The 19,673-nt window shown below is 41.6% G+C and overlaps 1 protein-coding gene across 1 annotated transcript in view; it reads right to left on the bottom strand.

Moving 5' to 3' along the window:
- ell (elongation factor RNA polymerase II) overlaps positions 1 to 19,673 on the bottom strand; it is a 31,487-nt gene that overhangs the window by 3,983 nt on the left and 7,831 nt on the right. Inside the window, exons 2-7 of the mRNA XM_079220708.1 lie at positions 15,609 to 15,653; positions 7,821 to 7,942; positions 6,431 to 6,594; positions 4,830 to 5,080; positions 4,573 to 4,697; positions 1,691 to 1,772 (exon numbers count right to left, since the gene is read on the bottom strand). Coding sequence (XP_079076834.1) covers positions 1,691 to 1,772; positions 4,573 to 4,697; positions 4,830 to 5,080; positions 6,431 to 6,594; positions 7,821 to 7,942; positions 15,609 to 15,653 — 789 coding nt within the window. The remainder of the gene's footprint in view (positions 1 to 1,690; positions 1,773 to 4,572; positions 4,698 to 4,829; positions 5,081 to 6,430; positions 6,595 to 7,820; positions 7,943 to 15,608; positions 15,654 to 19,673) is intronic.

Genomic DNA, 19,673 nt, shown 5'->3' with positions numbered 1-19,673 from the left:
GAGACAAGATATCGTCCTACATTTTGGATATCTAAATATTGTAATATTGCATACGTATTGTCTTTTCCTGGTTTTAAAAGGCTGCATTGCAGTGATGCAATTCACTGAACTTACCAGACTGTTATAGCTGATCTATTTCTTGCCATTATCCACTTAGTGTAGTCATTATATCTACATTACTGGGGATTATTTATCAACAATGTCATTGCTTACTTTGTGGAAGCACCAATAGTGGTTCCCATGATACTGTTGCTATATTGAGAGGGGCATTTATCTGAAATATTGTAAATATAGGGGCGGAAGAATATTACTCAATGCATTTTTTTTTTCTCCATCCAACGAAAAAGTGAAGACTGAGAGATTTAACTTTTGTTTCTATAAACCAGTGCGAATGGAAAACCTCTAAAGAAATGCCAGCCGGGATGGAAGTTATTTTTGCATTTATCCGTCGCTGTGTGGACATGGTCCCGCCCCGTCTGCCCTGCAGCACTCCCCGATTTATTCCTCACCCGTCTGAGGTTTACACACAGCTTTACCTGCTGGCCTGCTCTGTTTGTACACCAGTGAATCTAAAAAAGGAGAGCCTGGGGAACATTTGCTTGTGTGTTTGTGTACTGTGTTTACTGAGGGAGGGAGCGGACAGGAAGAGCCATACAGTAGGTGTCCGAGGTGAGAAGAACCTGAGAGGACGGAGCTATTAATATAAACGGAGCAGCTCCTCCTCCGTCTACCTAGTGGAAGTGTAAACAATGGTTAGACTCAGGAGTCTGGACTGACCTAAAATATTTGTAAAAAAAAAATAGGAGGACAAGAAATATGAAAAAGGTAATCATGCAACGAGGAGGGAGAAAAAGAGTTTTGATGAACTAAATGTACCATAGGGGCCATTTAGTTTAATAACAAGGCTAAGCAAACAATGTATATTTATCAAAAGCTTCATGGAAAACTCACAACAACCATTCGTCAGTAATACTGATCAACTGTAAAAAGTTTAGAAAAAAAATTACTGCAAAAGGGAATTCACTGAAAAGGCAGTGAGAGGAAACATAATTCAGTTTAGAGAAAGCCAGAGGATTTAGAAAAACCCTTTCTGGGAAATACCAGAAACCTCGAGACAGCAGGGACAACCCAGTTACACGGCTGTGGGTAAACTAGTGGAAGGGTAGAAGAAGTAAAAATACACATCTTTGTCCCCAATTCCCCCCCCCTTAACCATTTCTACTGGATCAGCAAAAAACTGAATCCGAACAAGCTCTGGTTAAAGATTAGCTACGCAGAGCAAACTTTCTAACTCCTTGATGTTACGTCAGTAGTGAGAGTCCAAACAATAACAATGTAGAAAGTAGTCAAACGAAGAAATACAGGCACCTTTAAAATCCCAATTATTTTTTTACTTTTCTGAAAACGTTGCACGCCGTCACGTGTATCTTTAACATTTTGCCTTCAAAAATAATAATAAAAAATTATATATATATATATATATATATATATATATATATATATATATATATATATATATATATATATATATATATATATATATATATATATATATATATATATATATATATATATAATCCAGCACTCCATAATACTGGGGAAGTCAGTGTACAAATGTGCGTTTGAGAGCTGAGTGGCAGCTTAGCGATAAGGAAGCGCGTGGGAAAGGTAGCAGGAACAGGAAGCTCACCTGAGATGGCGAGCTGCTGGCCGGCTCTTTGGGCGGGCTTTCCAGCGGAGGGGCAGAGCTGTTCTGGGCCTGGTTCTGTTTTCTAGGGGAGAGAGAGAGAGAGAACACATGCAAATGAGAACACAGAGGAGAAAAAAAAAGAAGAGAAGTTTCAAATCATTTCTACAGAATCTCTATTGTAATCTGCGTGCAAGCGCCACAGGAACACCACTTCATTTGTTCAACCGCCTGTTGAGGTGACACAGTAGGTCCATCTGCTGTAATGCAGCGATGTCAGAGGCTTCAACTAGATCGCATTGTTCTTCAAGCGCAAGTGATGCTTTCTGGTCCATCAAAAGGTTAAAGCCATCATGGATGCGTGTGCCCTGAAGAGCTTGAAAAGAGTCTAAACTACGTAGCTGTCATTTCTCCAAGTATAAGGGTATTAAAAAACAAGTTGCAAAAGTTGCCTTGTGTGGACGAGTGTGTAGCTATGACAACAGAGCAAATGAGGGCCTACTTGACAAAGCAGCACTTTACCATAACCACACACACCCCTCATGTCGAAAATCGGACAGGGTATAACATCAATTATTATAAAAGTCTGTTCACAAGTTTTATACCAGGTGCAATAATCCAATTGTGCCGTCTCCTCTCTTCTACTGAAGAATGTGTGTGAGCTCACTGCATGCTTATTTGATGCTTGAACAATTTTGGCAGCACGTTCAAGGCGAGTGAGAAAGTGACACGGCACTCTTCACTGACAGAAAGCGAGAGAGACAGAATATGGTACTGCAGCTCACTTTGTGTATGGCTGCTGTTGTTGGCCTATCAGACCATCTGCACACTAAAAAGTTGAGGTCACACTGCAGTACATCCCTGATCCTATGGATTGACGACTTTTTTCCCCCCACCTGCAACTCAATCCCTGACCTCTTCCACATGAGGCTCGAGTAACTCCGCACTGTTCACGCCTGCATTCAGAGCCAAGAATCATTTTAGGGCCAGGTGTGAAAAGACTGAACTCTAGATTAATCCATCACACAGCAAGTGACAAAACAAAACAGCTGTGCCAAAAAACAGCTCCCCCGCCATGATAAACAGTGTTGAACCAACTGATCCAGCCTTGTATTAAAACATAACACACAGTTAAGAATGAATTATTAAAACATGAAGTTCAGTACGCAGCACGTTTACCACTGCTACAAACATGACGATGTAATCTGCAATGCTAAAGAGCGAGTTGTGCATTTGGAGATGCTGCCGTCACAGCTGACGACAACAGAAGGGGGCAGTTGGGTACACAGAGTTTTGGCAATGCCCGGTCCTAGTTCAATCAGGGTGTGGGTGTGTGTGTGTGTGTTTGTGTGTGACGGGGACAGTCAGAGAGACCAGCAGGAGCTACGAGCGGGAGAGCAGGACAACCGATATGGCTGAACCTTGGACGGGTGCCACCTCACACACACACAGATCAGCATGTGCTGGAACACTGTTGCATCATGTGCGATCCAATCGGGTTGCTGGGCTTCTCCTGCGTGACTTACAGCATTAGCTCAAAACTCCGGAGGAGCCGCGGAAGGAAGGGAGGTATTAGGTGGGAGGCTATGGTTGTTAGTCAGCTGATAAAATAGAAGTGCAGCTAAAAGAGACACACACACAAATAAGGTGCACGTATGTGTGGATATGCATGCCGTTACATACAAAATACAACTGTGCACACAAAGATTACACCAATTGGCCAGAACATGTGTATTCCAAGTACAATATAATGCAATAAAACAATACTGTAAAGAGTACTTTGTGAATGTTTTTTTCACTTTTAATGGCACTGTGCCAGACATGTTGTAGTTTGTGTTGATATACTAATGTATTGTGAGGCTTTTTAGTTCCCTATATTTAAATGAGAATAAAAACACCAAAAGCACAATACAACACAAAACACAGCATACAGACATGTCAGCAGTCTTAACAAAAGCTGGACATGAATAGTCTTCTGGTGAAATAGTTATTGCATTGCACTAAAGTGTCGAGCTGCCTTTAGAGTTGTACCCCAGGTAAAACTAAGCTAATCAGGGAGACTAGGAGCTATTCTTGAGTCCATTACATAAACACAAATTGAGTACCGGAGCATTGCTTCCTGTCTATTTATAGCTAGCTGGGAGCTTGCTTTTCCTTAGTGTCCCAGATCCCGAGAAAACAAGTTTTTCCACAGGGAAGAAGGCCAGCAGCTCATGCCGTCAACAAAGACGGAAAGCACACAGAAAACTTCCTGGGGACACACACATCTGCCATTCCAACAAATATAAAGAGGTGTGTTTTACACAACCAGACTTTATGCATCACATAATTAATTGCAAATGCTCAGAATTAAATCCATGACAGCTTTAGGGAACGAGTTTGTACGCATACTTGACATTCCTCAATAGAAGGACGTTCCTCTACAAAGCTGGGCAGCGCTACAATCCTTAAATACCAGAGTCACCACCCTGTGGCTTCCTCCTCGTCACAGAGTCAACACAAACAAAACAAAACAAAACCTGCAGTCCACAACACCCAGGAATGTTACCTGAGAATCGTCTCGCCGGTTTCAGCAAAGGCAATGAAAGTATGTTGGATTTAGCAAAATTACACACACACACACACACAAGAAAAATATATTTTTTTTACTATAGAATAGCGTTTCAACAGTATCAGCTATTGCTGCTCATAAGATAAGGGATCTCTGGCCGCCGGTATGATTTTGCTGACGTGTCATCATTAGTAGTGAGCAAAAACAAAACAACTGGCCATTCAGAGGAGAGTAGACAGATACAAGCCAGAGTGATTTTTGGCTGCTGAGAATCATCGTCAGAATAGAGAGACATGTGGGTTTAAAGTGAGAGTGATCCACATAACTGACATACTTAAACAGGATTCTCTTGAGAAGCTGCTGGTCTCCTTCTGTGTAGCCTGGCCAGTCCTTCTGAATCTCCTTATACAAAATGTCCTTCAATGTGAAGGTGTTGTCTTTCCCATTCAGGTTCGCCACCTAGGGGATGAGAAAGAAGCATGGGTGAGTCTCCTTGCCTCTGCAGCTGCTGAGAGGCAACAAAGCAATATATGTGTGTGTGTGTGTGTGTGTGTGTGTGAGTGAGTGTGAGTGTGAGTGTGTGAGTGAGACCTGTTGCAGGTAGCTATCCAGGGAGTCCTTGTCTAATGGCAAGAGGCCATCTTTCTGCAACCTCAGGATCAGCTCAGGCTTCTTGTAAGGCTTGAGGGCCAGCAGGTGTGTGAGGCGCTCTCGGAGCGGCCTGTGCTGAGGCGTGCACTTCTTTATCGTACTGCTAGAGATGATGACGGGTCGAGACGTCCTCCGTAACGGGGCGACGTCGGAGAGGCCAGGTGCCGGTTTCCGGATCTGGACCTTCTTACCTGAGGTGGTTACAGAAGTGGAGAAAGAGTTAGAAAAGTCGGAGAAGGATTCGTCAAGTTGTGAACGATTATGTTTGCATGCACACTAAAATTCTGAAAAGAGACAATACTCCAAATTGTATATGGCTCATGTAAAGTGAAGAATTTTCTGATTAAAAACATGTAGGAATATTTGGTGCATGTAAACCTTGTCAGTGTCATCGCGTTACGACACAGAAACTTCCCATTTTGATAAAACAAAAATTCCATTTATCTTTCCAACTAGTTTTAAGGATCGTCATTCTAAAGAAAAAAGTAGTTTGTACATTTTACCACTGCTGAGAAGTTAAATCTCAGGAGGAATTAAATACTGAAATCCAGCACTAAAACAGTAAATGCTGATAGAATAGGGACAAATAAGAGCTTTTGGCTGGCAGCCAACGCTTGCTTGTTTTCTTAACAACAGAAAATAACTATTATCTCAGCAAGATATATATTTATTTCTGTCGACAGCTTCCATCTCAGTGACTGATAATGGCTGAGGGAACCTGCAGATGACTCATAAAAGATGTATCATGCACTCATCTTTAGCACCGTCACGTCCACCAGAACTCACCTTGCATTACAAACATCAGCCATCGTCACCTGCTCCCACTGAGACCTCTTTCAGGGGATTCAGACTCAATTTTGTGTTGCCTCCTACTGAGAACAAAACACTGTTTGGCTCCACAGCAGACATGGACTAGACATTCTTTGACTCACTGCTCAACAGTGAATAGGCTTACACTGGATTGCTTTCTTTGCAGGCAATGAAGCTGCACTACTGGGGTTTTCTACAGTAGCTGGAGCACAACGGAGAAGGTCAGAGACCAAAACAAGAAGTCAGAAAGTTAATGTATTCTGCCTGGGGAGGTTTTTTGCCTCCGTGTGTTTGAATTACATTCACGGAGTTAGCGAGAAAGAAGATCAGTGTGCATGTGGCACATTAGCCGTGTGGCCATTGAGGAAGCAACCACCATCAAATTCAATAAAGTCCTAGTTACAGATGAGGCATGCTGGCAGTGTGCTGGCCCTTTGCCATTCAGCCCCAGACCCAAACAACCTGTCTGGTGCAATGTGAACCCATTCACCAGCAGAGAAAGCACACAGGCCATTTTTCTGTTTGCAAGGCAGAGAAATTCTTCCCGTCACTTCATGCCCATTAACTCCCAACAACTTTATGGTGTTTTAATGGAAATTCCTCTTTTTCCAGCCGCCAAAAGCAGAGTTATCAAATATTGGTCTTGTGCAGAGTCCGTGACTGAGAAAATGTCTCGCTGACCGGAGCACGTTTGGTGGTCTGCATGTGTCCGTGCCATCATGTCTCCTCACCTACGTATCTCCCCCCAGGCTTGATGACGATGGCACTCCGACTGCGAGAGTCCTCCTCGACCTGAGCCATGTTTTCTCTGGCCTTCTGGTAGGAGTCGTCTGTGGCACACACTGTAATCTTGTCCTGGATCCCACCCAAACAATCCAGCTGAATGCTCCCGTCACTGCCAAAACAAAGAGGAGATGGTGAGAGAGGAAGAGTGAGATTGAACGTCCAGAAGCTTCAATGGAAAGAGAATGGAAAAGATGAGGGGAATCGCTACTTATTTAAAAAAAAAAAAAAGGTGCTCCGTGATTATTTGTACAGTTATTTGAGAGCGACATGAAATAAACCAGTGTCAAGTAATATTTTAGGGCATGCTACTTTAAAACACATATCTACCACTACAAGTTGATTCTCAATATTTGCAATAACCCTAATCCCTTCACTGTGCATTCCTGCCTCGGTGAGATCCCTGAAACACCTCGAGGGCACAACTATTATTTTTTCAATTTCCAGCCAACTGTGGGATCCCACAGTATACGACTCACTGCCGCATCAAATCCCATTCTTTCCCGACTTTCCGGCTCTCTTTGATTCCCCTCCACTTTGATGAGGATTTGGCAGAAAATGAGACGGTGCTGGCGCAGTCAGTGGAAGCTGAGCTCTGTCATTTGGGCTTTAGATTGGAACTCAAGGTTGATTAGGATCCAGTCAGAGATGTGGATGACCTCCACCTAACCCACTTGTTCAAAAATATTTTTGGAATAATGGGGTCAGAAACTTGGACAGTCAGAGAGGCAGAGGCTTCTTGTTGTTCCCTATTCTGTTTTTTTACTTCCTTCCTCTTCAACGCAGACATCTGGTCCTATTTGCTTGATTCAGGCAGCACATTTCGCTGCTGACGTTCGGCCAGAGAAAGTCAGCAGAACAAGTTTAATGGTTAGAAGGGGATGGGCAGGTTTTGTGTCATTGCATCTGCTATGACACAAAGAGACCGCACTAGTCTACAAATAAAAGAACACTCTAATTTACACTGGAAATAAATATAATTAAAAAAATTAAAATGCATGTTCTTTTTCTATTTTGAACAAACTTTTTATTTTGCAACTGTGCAGAAAGCGTGTTCAACAAAGGCGCCTTGTTAAGGATCACTGAGGAGCTTGGCGAGTCACCTCAGGTCAACTACGTTAAACAAAAAATGTGGACCTGGAAACACTCATTTCGCAACTCCAAAGACTGTTGATTATTTACACAAGAGCCCAAAGAAAATATTCAAATCAACCGCCACAATGTATAAATGTTGACATTACAGACATGGAATCTGTGTCTGTGCAAAAGAAGAATCAGTTGCACATTTGATGAAAGCGAGACGAGTGAAAGGGAGTGAGATTCAGTGTTTGCTTTCACCTGGTGATGTACTGCTGGATGCAGTCGAAGCTGCCCTGGGGGTTATCTCTGCCCACATTCGACAGGTAGAAAGTAAACGATTGCAGTTCACTGGAATTTTCTGGCCGTGGTATTGAAATTTTCTGTTGAAGACAAAAGATGAAAAAAAACATGATTATGAAATCCATCTTAACTACCTAGGGTCAGAGCAACACTTCAAATTTCCAACCTACTCTAAATTAAATACATTTTTTGAAAGAAACTCATTTTCCAGGACAACCCTTTAGTTCAAGAATAGTTACATTATTGCCGTACATGTTTCTCCAATCTTTTTTGGAGCTGTATATTATTAACATCAGTAAGACAAGCACCAAGAGAGGATGACTAACTGCACTCCACACCCTATTTGCAGACTTAAACTCATTTCTCTTTTTGATGTATTCAGTACTATAAACAAATGCCAGCTCTATTGCTTGAAAACCTGGCTCTGACTCGGCAAAGCTCTGAGTAAGCCTCAGGCATTTTCTTGCTGGCTTCAAAAAGACACTGAAAACCTCACGAAATGCAGCTGAAATCTGCTGCCTTATATTCCTCCAGCTTATTTCTGCTAGCAGAGTCTGTGCACTGCAGAGTGTTCCCAATTATGTTCCCAACGTGTGATCGGAGGAACCGCAGGTAAATTACAGTAACAGAGGAACTGCGATAGCTTTTTCCTGTAGCCTCTGGCCTTCACTACAGTTATGCACACCTTATTCTACCCCTAGTTCCTCCCACACTACAGGTGTTGCATTTAGCAGACTACAGAAGAAGTGGAGTTAGCCACAACCAAGTAACCTCCATAAACCTCTAATCAGACAGCTGCTGGGATGCGGATGCTGGCTTTTTGCCATGAGGCATCTTGGACGCTGAATACGGTTAACAGTGTAATGCAGTGAACAGAGGCATGTCAGCAATCCTCTGAGAGAGTAATGTAGAAGAGAGAACAGCGGGCGAGTCTACGCGATTTAAACCTCAAAATAGTTTGAACACCGATCATTAGCATTTGTATTCACAAGAGGATTAATTTGACAAGTCCTGAAGAGAAGCACGCCGGTTAAAAAGGTAGTTTAAGACCAACAGCACGGCCAGCAGAGGGTTGATTTTCTAAAAGAGGGCTCGCAGGTTGAATCCCTGCTCAGCTCCGTTTTCAGGAGGATGAATTAAAGCGGGTGTCACAGCCGAGGACGGCGCATCACACTGAGCCACGGTACCAAAAGACAGCCAAATTAGACGGTTTTAGATCCCCGGTACTGGTCCTCTGAAGCAACTCATAGCCACTGACCTAACCTAGATCACAGACTCGGCCGGTGACTCACTGGCTTCTTCTTCCGTGCAGCTGGGACTGACATGCGCTCAGACTGCAGGCAGCACAGCTCTGTTTACCATAGGTCCCAACACGTGTAAGGCTGCAGGTGACCTACTATAAATACATACAATGTCCTTTATTTGCCCTGCTGGAAAACCTGTGCTCTCAGTTGTCCATAATGCTTCACTCCAGTATAACATGACACATAAGAGCCTCTGCTGCAGTTTACCTCATGCAGATGAATTCATAAGAGATCAAATTTGAAAATACAACCGTTATAGTATTAGTTTGACTTTTCATTCTCATTATGACAATAAACACAGGATAGAGACGACACTTCACCATAAGGTTGTTGACTGGATGCTACAGAATGCTGGTCAGTACACATTGTCCACGGCAGAAGATGGATGAACTATTTTGGCAGAAGTAGAATAACGGCCTTGGGTGTCTGCTTCTGGCAACTATTCACATTGCAGTCGTCTGTCCAAAATGTCACCACTTCTTCATTTTGTCCTATTAGATATTTGTGTGACATTGAAGTCCCAGTGACCTTTGACCACCAAAATTGAATCAGTTCACCCTGAAGTGGATGTTTGGGCCAAATTTGAAGAAGTCCCTCAGGGCATTCCTCAGATATCACACAAACCTGAAAACATTGTGCCTCCAGTCATGGCCGTTATCAGAGCAGAGGGGTAAAAAAAAAAAAAACAAGAACGAAAAAGAAAAAATTAAATCCCTTCGCAAAGGATGGTCACACATGCCGACAGCTAGTGAGGAACTTCCGATTATATTACAAGAACAGGTTATCCAAATTTGTTTTTAAAAACATTTGAGGCAAAAACGAAACAAACTCATTTGGTGAATCGATTTAGATTAATTGTATATATTGACAACGGTTAGCTTAAAATAGTCACCATTCACAATAGTCTATTTAAAGTCTTTTTCTCCATTTTTCCCCATTTGTATTTTTCTCCGACACATCTCGTAGGCGATTGGCTTGGTTGTATGCTAAAAACCTTTTATCTAAAAAAGGACTTTCTAATATTTCAATGGAGTGAATGGAAAAAATTATCTGTTCAAAAAGTGTGCGCTACAGTGCCTGTTGTATGGGGGTGTGAGCAGCTACTGTATGCACGGTTTTAAATCGTGAAAAAAACACGTTGCAGGAAATCATGATGCGGCATACATATATTGTAATATGCCGTCGTGTTGAAAAACACCTACATTCACAGCGGACACTCGTGTTCTTCTAGAAACACAGAGGAGATGGGTTGAGTGTGTGAATCCAGAGATGATTAAGAGGGAGAGGAACTGACAGGAAGGCAAAGTACAGAGGAGTGACTCAGCTGACTCATATTGTAGAGGATGAAAGAGTGAGAATAGGATCCTCCACACCAAATGGCTCAGGTTCCGATTCAACAAACGGTTGAGTGTTAAAACCACGACGTGCATACGTGACAAAGTACAGCTTCTAAGGAAAACAGGTCATCAGGGGAAAGCTGACACTCCCTGGTTTATATTAAGTGAGGCGCTTTTCTCTCGTGCGTCTTTATTGTGCATCTATACTACACAACGGCCTCGCCGTGCACTTTGAGACCAAGCGATTTAAATGCAAGCCATGTGTGTCTATATATATATAAAAAAAAAAGGTATGTTCTTATGTCATGCACGCATACAAACCCTACTAACATGCTTTCATGAACCTAGCTACTTTCTCCTAAAAAAAAACAAAAACCTACATTAGAATCGGTTTAACTAAATTAAAAAGAGCCTCAAAAGCTTTAGCCTGCTGTTGCCACAAGACCTAGACAAAACAGAGCAACGGTAAACAAAGCAGCAGAGCACACTTTAAAGAGCACAGAGAGATTATTTCCAACAGTGGATGAACGGCAGGGACTGACACCCAAACACGCCATCTCTACAAGTAATAATCCCCTTTATGTAGCTTTTCTAAATGGTGGAAGTGGGTTTTAAACAGGTGTTCCAACCACCCCCTCCTTGTTCAGCCTGCAGCTAGCCTCATTTTCTCTTTCTGTATGGCATCTAGCAAACAAAGCCTCTTTTACGGTTGTGGGGGGGTAGATGAGAGGGCTGACCCCCCCCACGCACTTCGCCTCATCCAAGAGCAGAGAAGAGAGAGAAGGAGCAAAGAGACGGGGGGGGGAAAAAACTAATCAGACAGAGATAGAGGCCTGACACACAAAGACGACGTCAAAGATGATGACAAAGGCTGACTGTTCGAGTGCTTTGCACTTGGCGTCACCTCACGTCGCCCATTTTTTCTCTCTCCCTTCTGTTAAAAGCAGAACACACTGTAAGGACTGCAACGGCCAGCTGACTCTTGACACGCATGTGTGATCTGCGTCTGAAGGGCCAAACAGTTGGTCAGTTGGAGAGAAAACCTAACGAGCCTTCTATTTTTACACCACTGGAAAGCTGTTTACACAATATCATCGTATGTTCAGAAGAGGGCTGCAGCTCACAATCATTTTAGTAAGTGAGTATTTTAACAATTAGTCCAATAGTTGATTCATTGAGTAATCTTAATATCTGATTACTCAACGAATCAACTATTGGAATAATAGCAAAGTACTTGTGATTCTTTAAGGAGCAAAAGTAAAACGTACAAAAGAGAAAACAAGATTGATTGAAATACTAACTGCTTGTCCCCCCCCACCCCAGAAAAATCCCCACATTAATTGCTTAAATTGCATACAATAATATTAGTGCACAAATGAAACCCAGTTAGTGCACATCATGATAATGATATAAATGGACTTTGCTCAATACTCATTTAGCTCAATACTCATTTTACTCAATACTCATTTTACTCAATACTCATTTTACTCAATACTCAGTCCCTTCAGGCTGAGCCAAGAATATTAACTAATTAAGTAATTAGTCTGTGGTCTTTGGCTTGTGAAGGCGAAAAGATGAAGAAAAGTGAGATGAAAACCAAACTAAATGGGCAACACTAAACTGCTGGAGTGAAAAGCCGTTCAGAGAGCTCCCTCTCCCTCCGACGGACAATTAAACATGCTAAATAGTCAAACGGTGGTGGATAAGGGTCGACGAGAGTTAACGGTGCCGAATACGTCGCAGCCTATGATGCATATTTTAGCCACATTTATTCAACAATGGCAGGCACTCTGATTCTTGTTGTGGTTACGTGCGGTTTGTGCTTTTCTAACGTTCAGGAGAAAACACCAACAAAGCGAATCAAGGCTTCACCGACCATGTTGAGGCTTTTCTGTATCGCCACACCTGTTTTATGCAGCGCACGTATACGTTTCTTTGGCCACTTAAAATCTGAACCCAAGCCCGTCCTCTGTCAAACACCTTGCGTCTGTTTTTAGTCTTTAAATTCATTCTCTCTTTTTCTTTCTCTCAAGGATGAAAGAAACTTGTTATGTGTGAGGACACGTTGTCAAAGCTCAGAGAGAGCTGCACCAGATGAATGAATATGAGTGAATGAATATAGGAGTGCATCGTGACAGCCAGGCCATCTGCTCTGTAATTTAGCCATTTTCACACTTCTGACTGTATTCTGATCTCAACAGTAACAGATTCTCCTCCACAGTGAACCTGCTGCATTGGTAAAATATGCGCCTTACTTTACTTCTTCAGCCTAAAAGCCTCAGATAACACACATTGAGTCTAGCATCTGATTCTTGCAATTAACAAACATTACTTCACACGACGCATATGCTGCCTGTATTGCATGTTTACACATTTCAATGCCTGCTACAAGAGACGGAGACTGAAAATTTGATGCTTGGAAAAAATTATAATAAATATAATGGAAAGAGTCTGTCTCTGTGCAGGATTGCAGTGTTCTGCACTGATCGTTCCCAATTTTACACAAAATATTGACGGCAGGACCAACTGTATCACGACTCCTAAAGGATGCTTAAATATTGACTTTCTATTGTAAATGTATAACGCAGCTACAACAACGATATAATAGCGGACAGAGATTATTCAAGAAAACAATATGCAAACAAAACAATGAAAGTTGAACACATTTGCTGTTGCCTGAGGTCCATCTATGAGAGTTTGGAAAGCATTAGTGGATTCCCCCAAAGTAACACAACCAGCTTTAAAAATCAATGTTAACAACAAGCGTGTGTGTGTGGCACTGCAGCATTAACAGAATGAGGTGTTGGCAGATGTTGTGCTATAATGTGACTGCAGCTGTCTGAGCAGTTTTTGCTTGGTTGGGCTTTTGACATGAGTGTCAACTTTGAGAGTAAATTGCTGATGTACCTGTAGGTCACAATGCAAACAAGCCACTGTTCTAGTTAGCGTCTCCTGCATTTCCAACTGTATTCAATGTTGAATAAGGGAGAGCCAATATTATGGGCCCTGCTCCATGTTCTTGCTGCATCATTATTTAAAAAAAACAACGATATTTCATTAATGTTCAGCCAGTCTTACAAGAAGACTTGTTTTTGTACAACTTTTTTCTTTTCACAGTTTTGGCCATCATGTTTTTTTTTGAGTGATAACATTTTCCCAATGTCACTGAGATATGGAGGATGTGGCAACTCTAGCTTCACACGGAAGCACTTTGGGGGTAAACAACACACTGATCCGCCTCAGCAAATGGATAAATTTGCAGAAGTTTAGATGCTGACTGCCGTAGAAGGCAGCGGCTGGTTAATAATTAATCACACGTCTACCACAAGGACACACATTCAACCTGCTTTTGTCAATATGGTGCCAACCATTTCATATCACATCTGATGACCTACGCAAAGCGCAGAGTAGGCAGTGGGGATGAAAGTGAACCCGTAGGAAGGGAGGATTGAGAGAGATATTGAGACATTTAATAAAGACAGAGATGCCAGACATCCTATTAGAGGCATTGTGAGCATGTTGACAGTTATATCCAAAGCAGGCCCATTAGGATGTTTTGGACACATCTGGATAGCCGATTAAGTCTTTGGACACACAGCAAGTCACTAAGCCAAATGAACCTCCCCTTTAGATGTCAAACTGAACTGAACTTTTCAGCACAGAACTGCTCACAGACTGTCTCTGCATGTCGGATAAGGCAGGCTCACACATGCAAACGCTGCCTTTAGCTCATGCAGGAAGCAATCACTTGTGCTGAGAATGCTCACGAGCGTGAGGTTGTTGATTGTCTTCATGTGGAGGGTTATTTGCGCATATAGAGAGGTACTGGCACCTCAATGTGAGCTTTGTCATCATCATAAACATCCAGGTACCAGTTGCAGTAAGGAGGCACAGTTCCTTGCATTCTAGGACATAAAAACAATGTTTCATTGCTACTTGTTCTGTTCCCTCACTTAGCCTACTTTATGGGCTTACTGATTTGCCCCTATAGCAGCAAAGAGGCAAGGCAGGGAGCGACAACTTTAGCTTTGCGGTACACCAGCAACAACAACGTATAAGCAACAGACGGCAGCCTTTGATCACAACAAATAATCAAGAGATGATTTGAAAAGCATCAGCAGGAGTCTTCTGCTGTGTTTTTAGTCTGATATGGTTAAAAGTTTGTTTCTATCTGCAAATTGCTTTGCAAATACAGTCTGATCAAACAACCGCTGCATTTCCATTATGCCCCGTTAATTCCTATGGGAAGAGTCCACCTTGAATTTTCCCCAGAATTCTGCAACTCTACTCTACAGAGGTTTCAGAGAAACTAACAACTGAAGGTCAAGTTTCATAGTCTGTCAAAGACCCTACTACGGACAGAAATGTGAGTCTACTGACAACAAAAGGATTCTACAAAGGACACAAACAAACATGATCCTTCCTTCCTCTTTCAATACTACATCTGAGGCCAACACCACATATGAAGAAATACTGACAGAACAAGTGAGAAGTCATGAAGAACAAGGCAGTGAACGTGACATTTTAAGAGGTTTAGGAGTACTTTTCCTGCCATGCAAGAGATGTTAAGGGGCCCAGTTGGCAAGTGGCACTTAGGAGCCAAAGTAAAATAAACCAAATCTTGTGCTCAGTCACAAGGAGGCTGGGGAGCATTTGCCTGATCAGGTCTCAGTGTATTAAGGCCAAGCCATGTTGCACATGCCAAAAAGTACATCATTAAATTTCAGCACAGCTTTGCCAGCATCTTTCTTGCTAGTCTCCAAGGCCGACACAACAATACATAGCACGGAAGTGTCATGTTTTGGGGGGTGGACTTGCAGCTGACAGTGTTGGTTCTATCACATGACTTGTTTTTGGAAAGCGTGTGTCAGTTGGTGTTTGAGCCACAAAATGCTCTGTTGAATTTCTGTTAGGTCATGATGATTGTAAATTCATGTCTGGCTCTGGACACCTGGATTTTGAAATATTTGTTAGAAACCCACTCTGTTGATTCATCTGTCCAACTGTAATAAAACCCTAAGAAAAATATAACTTTGTATTATCTTTATTAACAAATTAAATTGTATGAATTGTATTGAAATAGACAGGGAGATAAATGTTCTTACCCCTTGGTTTCCATTAAATCTGATCAATGGTCGCGATGACAGGACCTATAAAAGACAAATAACAGCATTGTTAAATAAATGTCACAGAAAAGAAATCGTCATTTAAATGAAGCAAATTCCAGAAAAACATTTGAGGTTCCCATAATTAACTGCTAACAAAATGCGTTTCAGTATGAAAATGCAATAAGACATAAAAAAACAGAACTATAAATAATTGCTGGAAGCATTACAATAAGCATGCACCAAATGCTGCAACGTCAATCCATAATAGGTTATGAACTAACGATATGCGACATAAAACCAGTTTTAACACGAGTTGACTGGAAAAGAGATGTTAGCCACAAAGAAACCTTAATTTGAATAGCGTTCTCTATTCAAAGCTTTGATATTACAAATCGCAAGTTTATACGAGTTCAATTCACATCATGTAGTACGCGTGTACCACCAAGAACAATGCTAATATTTATCAAATCAAAAAAGGCACGCTCTGGTCCAGTACTTACCATCTATCCAAAGCTATGTTACTTATAACAGATACACATTATTACTGCGAGTATTTGGTAAGGTTTACCTTACCAAATAAGTAAGGTTACTACAGTACATTTTGAATATGACGACAGCTCTACCCACTAAATAGACCATTTCAATGTAGAAAAAAAAAAAAAAAAAGGCTTTGAGTTTGACTGAAAGCTGTAAAACAAAGAAAACATGAACTCCTTTTTATAATCTGGATAGGGACTTTGCACGATAAGACAGCATGCTCAATATAATAAATTACAATTGGCAGATTAATGACCTCCTGCAAGTTATGCCAGATGCAGGGAAAGAGGAAGGCCTGAGCAGGGTTTCCAGACACTGCTTTCAGTTGTATTCAGCGGTTTCAGTATCAGATCCACTGTCCCTAGGGGGGTTCCCTCTGCTGCCGGTTTATCATTTGATTTCTTTTAACTCCACATTTTAAGTTTCTAAGTAAATCAAAGACAGAATCTCCTTCATTCCTCTAAGATAGATCCTACAGATAGACGAGAAATACAGCAGAATACTTTTTATTTTTCAAAACCTGAAATGAAAATTGTTGCCACACTAATGTGCTGATGCTACCGAGACAAAGCAGCGACAGTGAGTGCCGAGTGCCAAGCGTACACACGCACACGCACACACACACACTCTCTCTTTGCAAAGTCAACCTAACCTGTATATTCAAGTGTTTGTGATGTCAAAAGCTATTTTTAGGGATGTCAAAGTAAATATCATTCATTTTCAGAAACAGTTCATGAAATGCTACAACAAAAGAGATAACTTGTTAAGTATGAGAGGACTGTGGAAAGTAATCATGATCAAAAAGAGGACGTTACTTTAATACATTCTATCAAATAAGCGCATTTAAAAAAGACTGACATTTTACAAAAGGGGATAAAATAGAGAAAAAATATTTTATAACACATCATAGAAAAATATTTAAAAACACATCATAGACGTAGACAATTCAGCAGTAATGACAGACGCATACAATTGTTAGACATTAAAAACAAACTTAAAAAAAAGGGGTATTTTAAGTGCTTTTTAAGTTAAGCAAGGGAGTGACTTTGACTTTTCTTCCTTGGTGCCGCTTTAGTCGGAACAAATGTGATCAAGTGAGCGAATTAAAAGTAAGAGCTAAAAGTTCAAGGGAGGTCACGCCTGTTAAGACATAACGTGCTTTGCATTTCCGCATGATCCTGACCCAGATATATGGATCACGCATGCCGAGCTTCCGTCCTCTGTGCTCCTCCACTTACAGCGAAACTTCTAAAATCAGTGCTTGGTGTCATTTACACTCAACTAACAGAAGCCCATGTGGTCAACATTAAAGTATGAGCTGTGTATACTCTTTAATGCCTGAAGTATTGCCACCTCTTTCCAGTATCGCCGTTTGTCGACAACCACATTTGAGCAAATTAACCGGTTTGTGTCAAGAGATGTGGAGAGGCTATGCAAACCATCACTAAGGCTGTTGCAAGATTAATAACATTTATGGCCTTACAGTTTAGCTGGAAATGCTGGATTCTGAGTAATGATTAAGCCAATCCAAAGTTGTATCATTTTTAATACCTTTAGAGACACACACATGAAAAGTTTCAATTTGTATTTTACGGCTATTACAACACTGTTCCGGCAGAAATCATTGAACTATGAGATGCCCCTTGCTATGGCATTTTACACAGAAATTCATGGTCCCCTGAGGATGACCCCCCCATCCCCGGCCTTTTCTCTAGCGCCACCACGAGGTTACCAACTATTGGATGGATTGCCATGACATTTGGTACGGAGAGTCTTGTTCCCCTCGGAATGAAGTGTAATCACTTTGGTGCTCCTTTACGTCACCTTGTGTACCAATTCATGACTAACGGCATTCCATCAGCCTCAGCTGTGCTTTGTGTTCAGTGCCAATTACTGTGGTAAATGTTAGCATGCCAACACTCCAAACTAAGGTGAACATGGTACAATTTATACCAGCTTGTTAGCATACTAATGGCAGCATGTAGCTAAAAACACTACAAGCTGCTTGGGTGGTTATAGCCTGTTACTCTGGTTATACAAAGACATTACTGACTAGCGTGATAATGGTTGACACCACAGTGTACTCTAAAATACAAATTAAACTCCCATAACCGTTCTTGGTCCAAACAAATATAATTAGACCCAGACAAAAGAAAAATAAAGCCACCATCTATTTATCTTACCAACATTATACTATAGTTTCACTGTTTCCTGAGCGCTGAACACTGAGCCTATCCAGGAACACCAGACCTTTCATGGAGCCACACTCTCTGTTCTACCCCTGCAATGTTTAGCACGGCACCAGTTTTAGCACTCCCACTCGCTGCCCTCCTCCGTCCCCCCTCCCCCGTCCCAGCACTGCTAACGTAGTGCTACCCTCAGCCTGTTCATTTGAATGGGCTGCTGACATGTCACTATTCTCTGGGACCTGAGCCCAGAATGTTCCACAGAGCTAACCTTAGGGACGGAGCACTGGCCCTGACCATGCATCGATGACAAGGCTGTGGTTGTTCCCACACGCTGCCAAGCAGCAGAACGGGGGATCAGCTGGACATGGCGTGGACTTGCAGCTAAGCAGCCTGTGATAAAACAGAACCGATGACAATGTTGCTCAAGTCTGTTTCCTACTCCATTTCCTTGCAGTATTAACACGGAAAATTACAGCAACATGGACCTCAACGTAACCTTTGTCTGCCTGGCTTTCACATTTCAGCTGCTGTAATCTACAACTTCTTCGTAGTCACAATTTCACATGAAAGGCACCTTTGTACACTTCATGGCCCAACATCAGCCACCAAAAATAATATTTACCATTACATCAATAACGCAGTCAAGGTCTGAGACTCGACATTTTCTTTATTTAGAAAAATTCACTGTTGACCTTGAAAACAAGAGTTGTTAACTTCCTCACATTTCTTCATCAGATGAAGTTGAATCTATTGAATTCACGCACTTTCCTCAGATTATTTTGCCATAAGTGTTAAAAATAAATTGTTAAAACAGTTGAGTAAGCAAGTAAAGACTGCATTGAGCTAGTCAACCTCCTTGGCCAACAGATGCAAGCATTTTACTATCAAAACTGGCTTATGTTAAGCAAGTGTATCAAGTTTTATGGGGTATAAGATTTGCCAGCTATGCTATAATCTCCCTGAAACCCTACAGAAACCAAGTCTGAGGCTCTCAACTGGCCTATTAACAATAAATTACAAGGCCACAAGGGTATTTGTACTAGCATGTTATGAATTCACTTCTTAAAAAGCAAAATATACAAGCTAGGAGTTTGTTTATTACAAGAACCAGGGTGTAATTCAGGCAAAATGACCAGCCTCTTATTAGAGACTTACATAGACCAAACTAACACTAATATTATCCCTCTCCCTCACACACAAAGTGTACTCTGTCTCTCAGGTTGCACTCCCAAAGGATTTCTTTGTTTTGTAGTAGATGCACACAGGAATAGCCATGTCTAAATCCCTGTGGGTATGGCTGTGGCACCCAAATTGTCAGGTGTTAAATTGCAACACT

The sequence above is a fragment of the Taurulus bubalis genome, assembly GCF_910589615.1.
Source record: "Taurulus bubalis genome assembly, chromosome: 7".
NCBI classification, from domain to species: domain Eukaryota; kingdom Metazoa; phylum Chordata; class Actinopteri; order Perciformes; family Cottidae; genus Taurulus; species Taurulus bubalis.
This window is presented reverse-complemented; position numbering and strand designations above follow the sequence as displayed.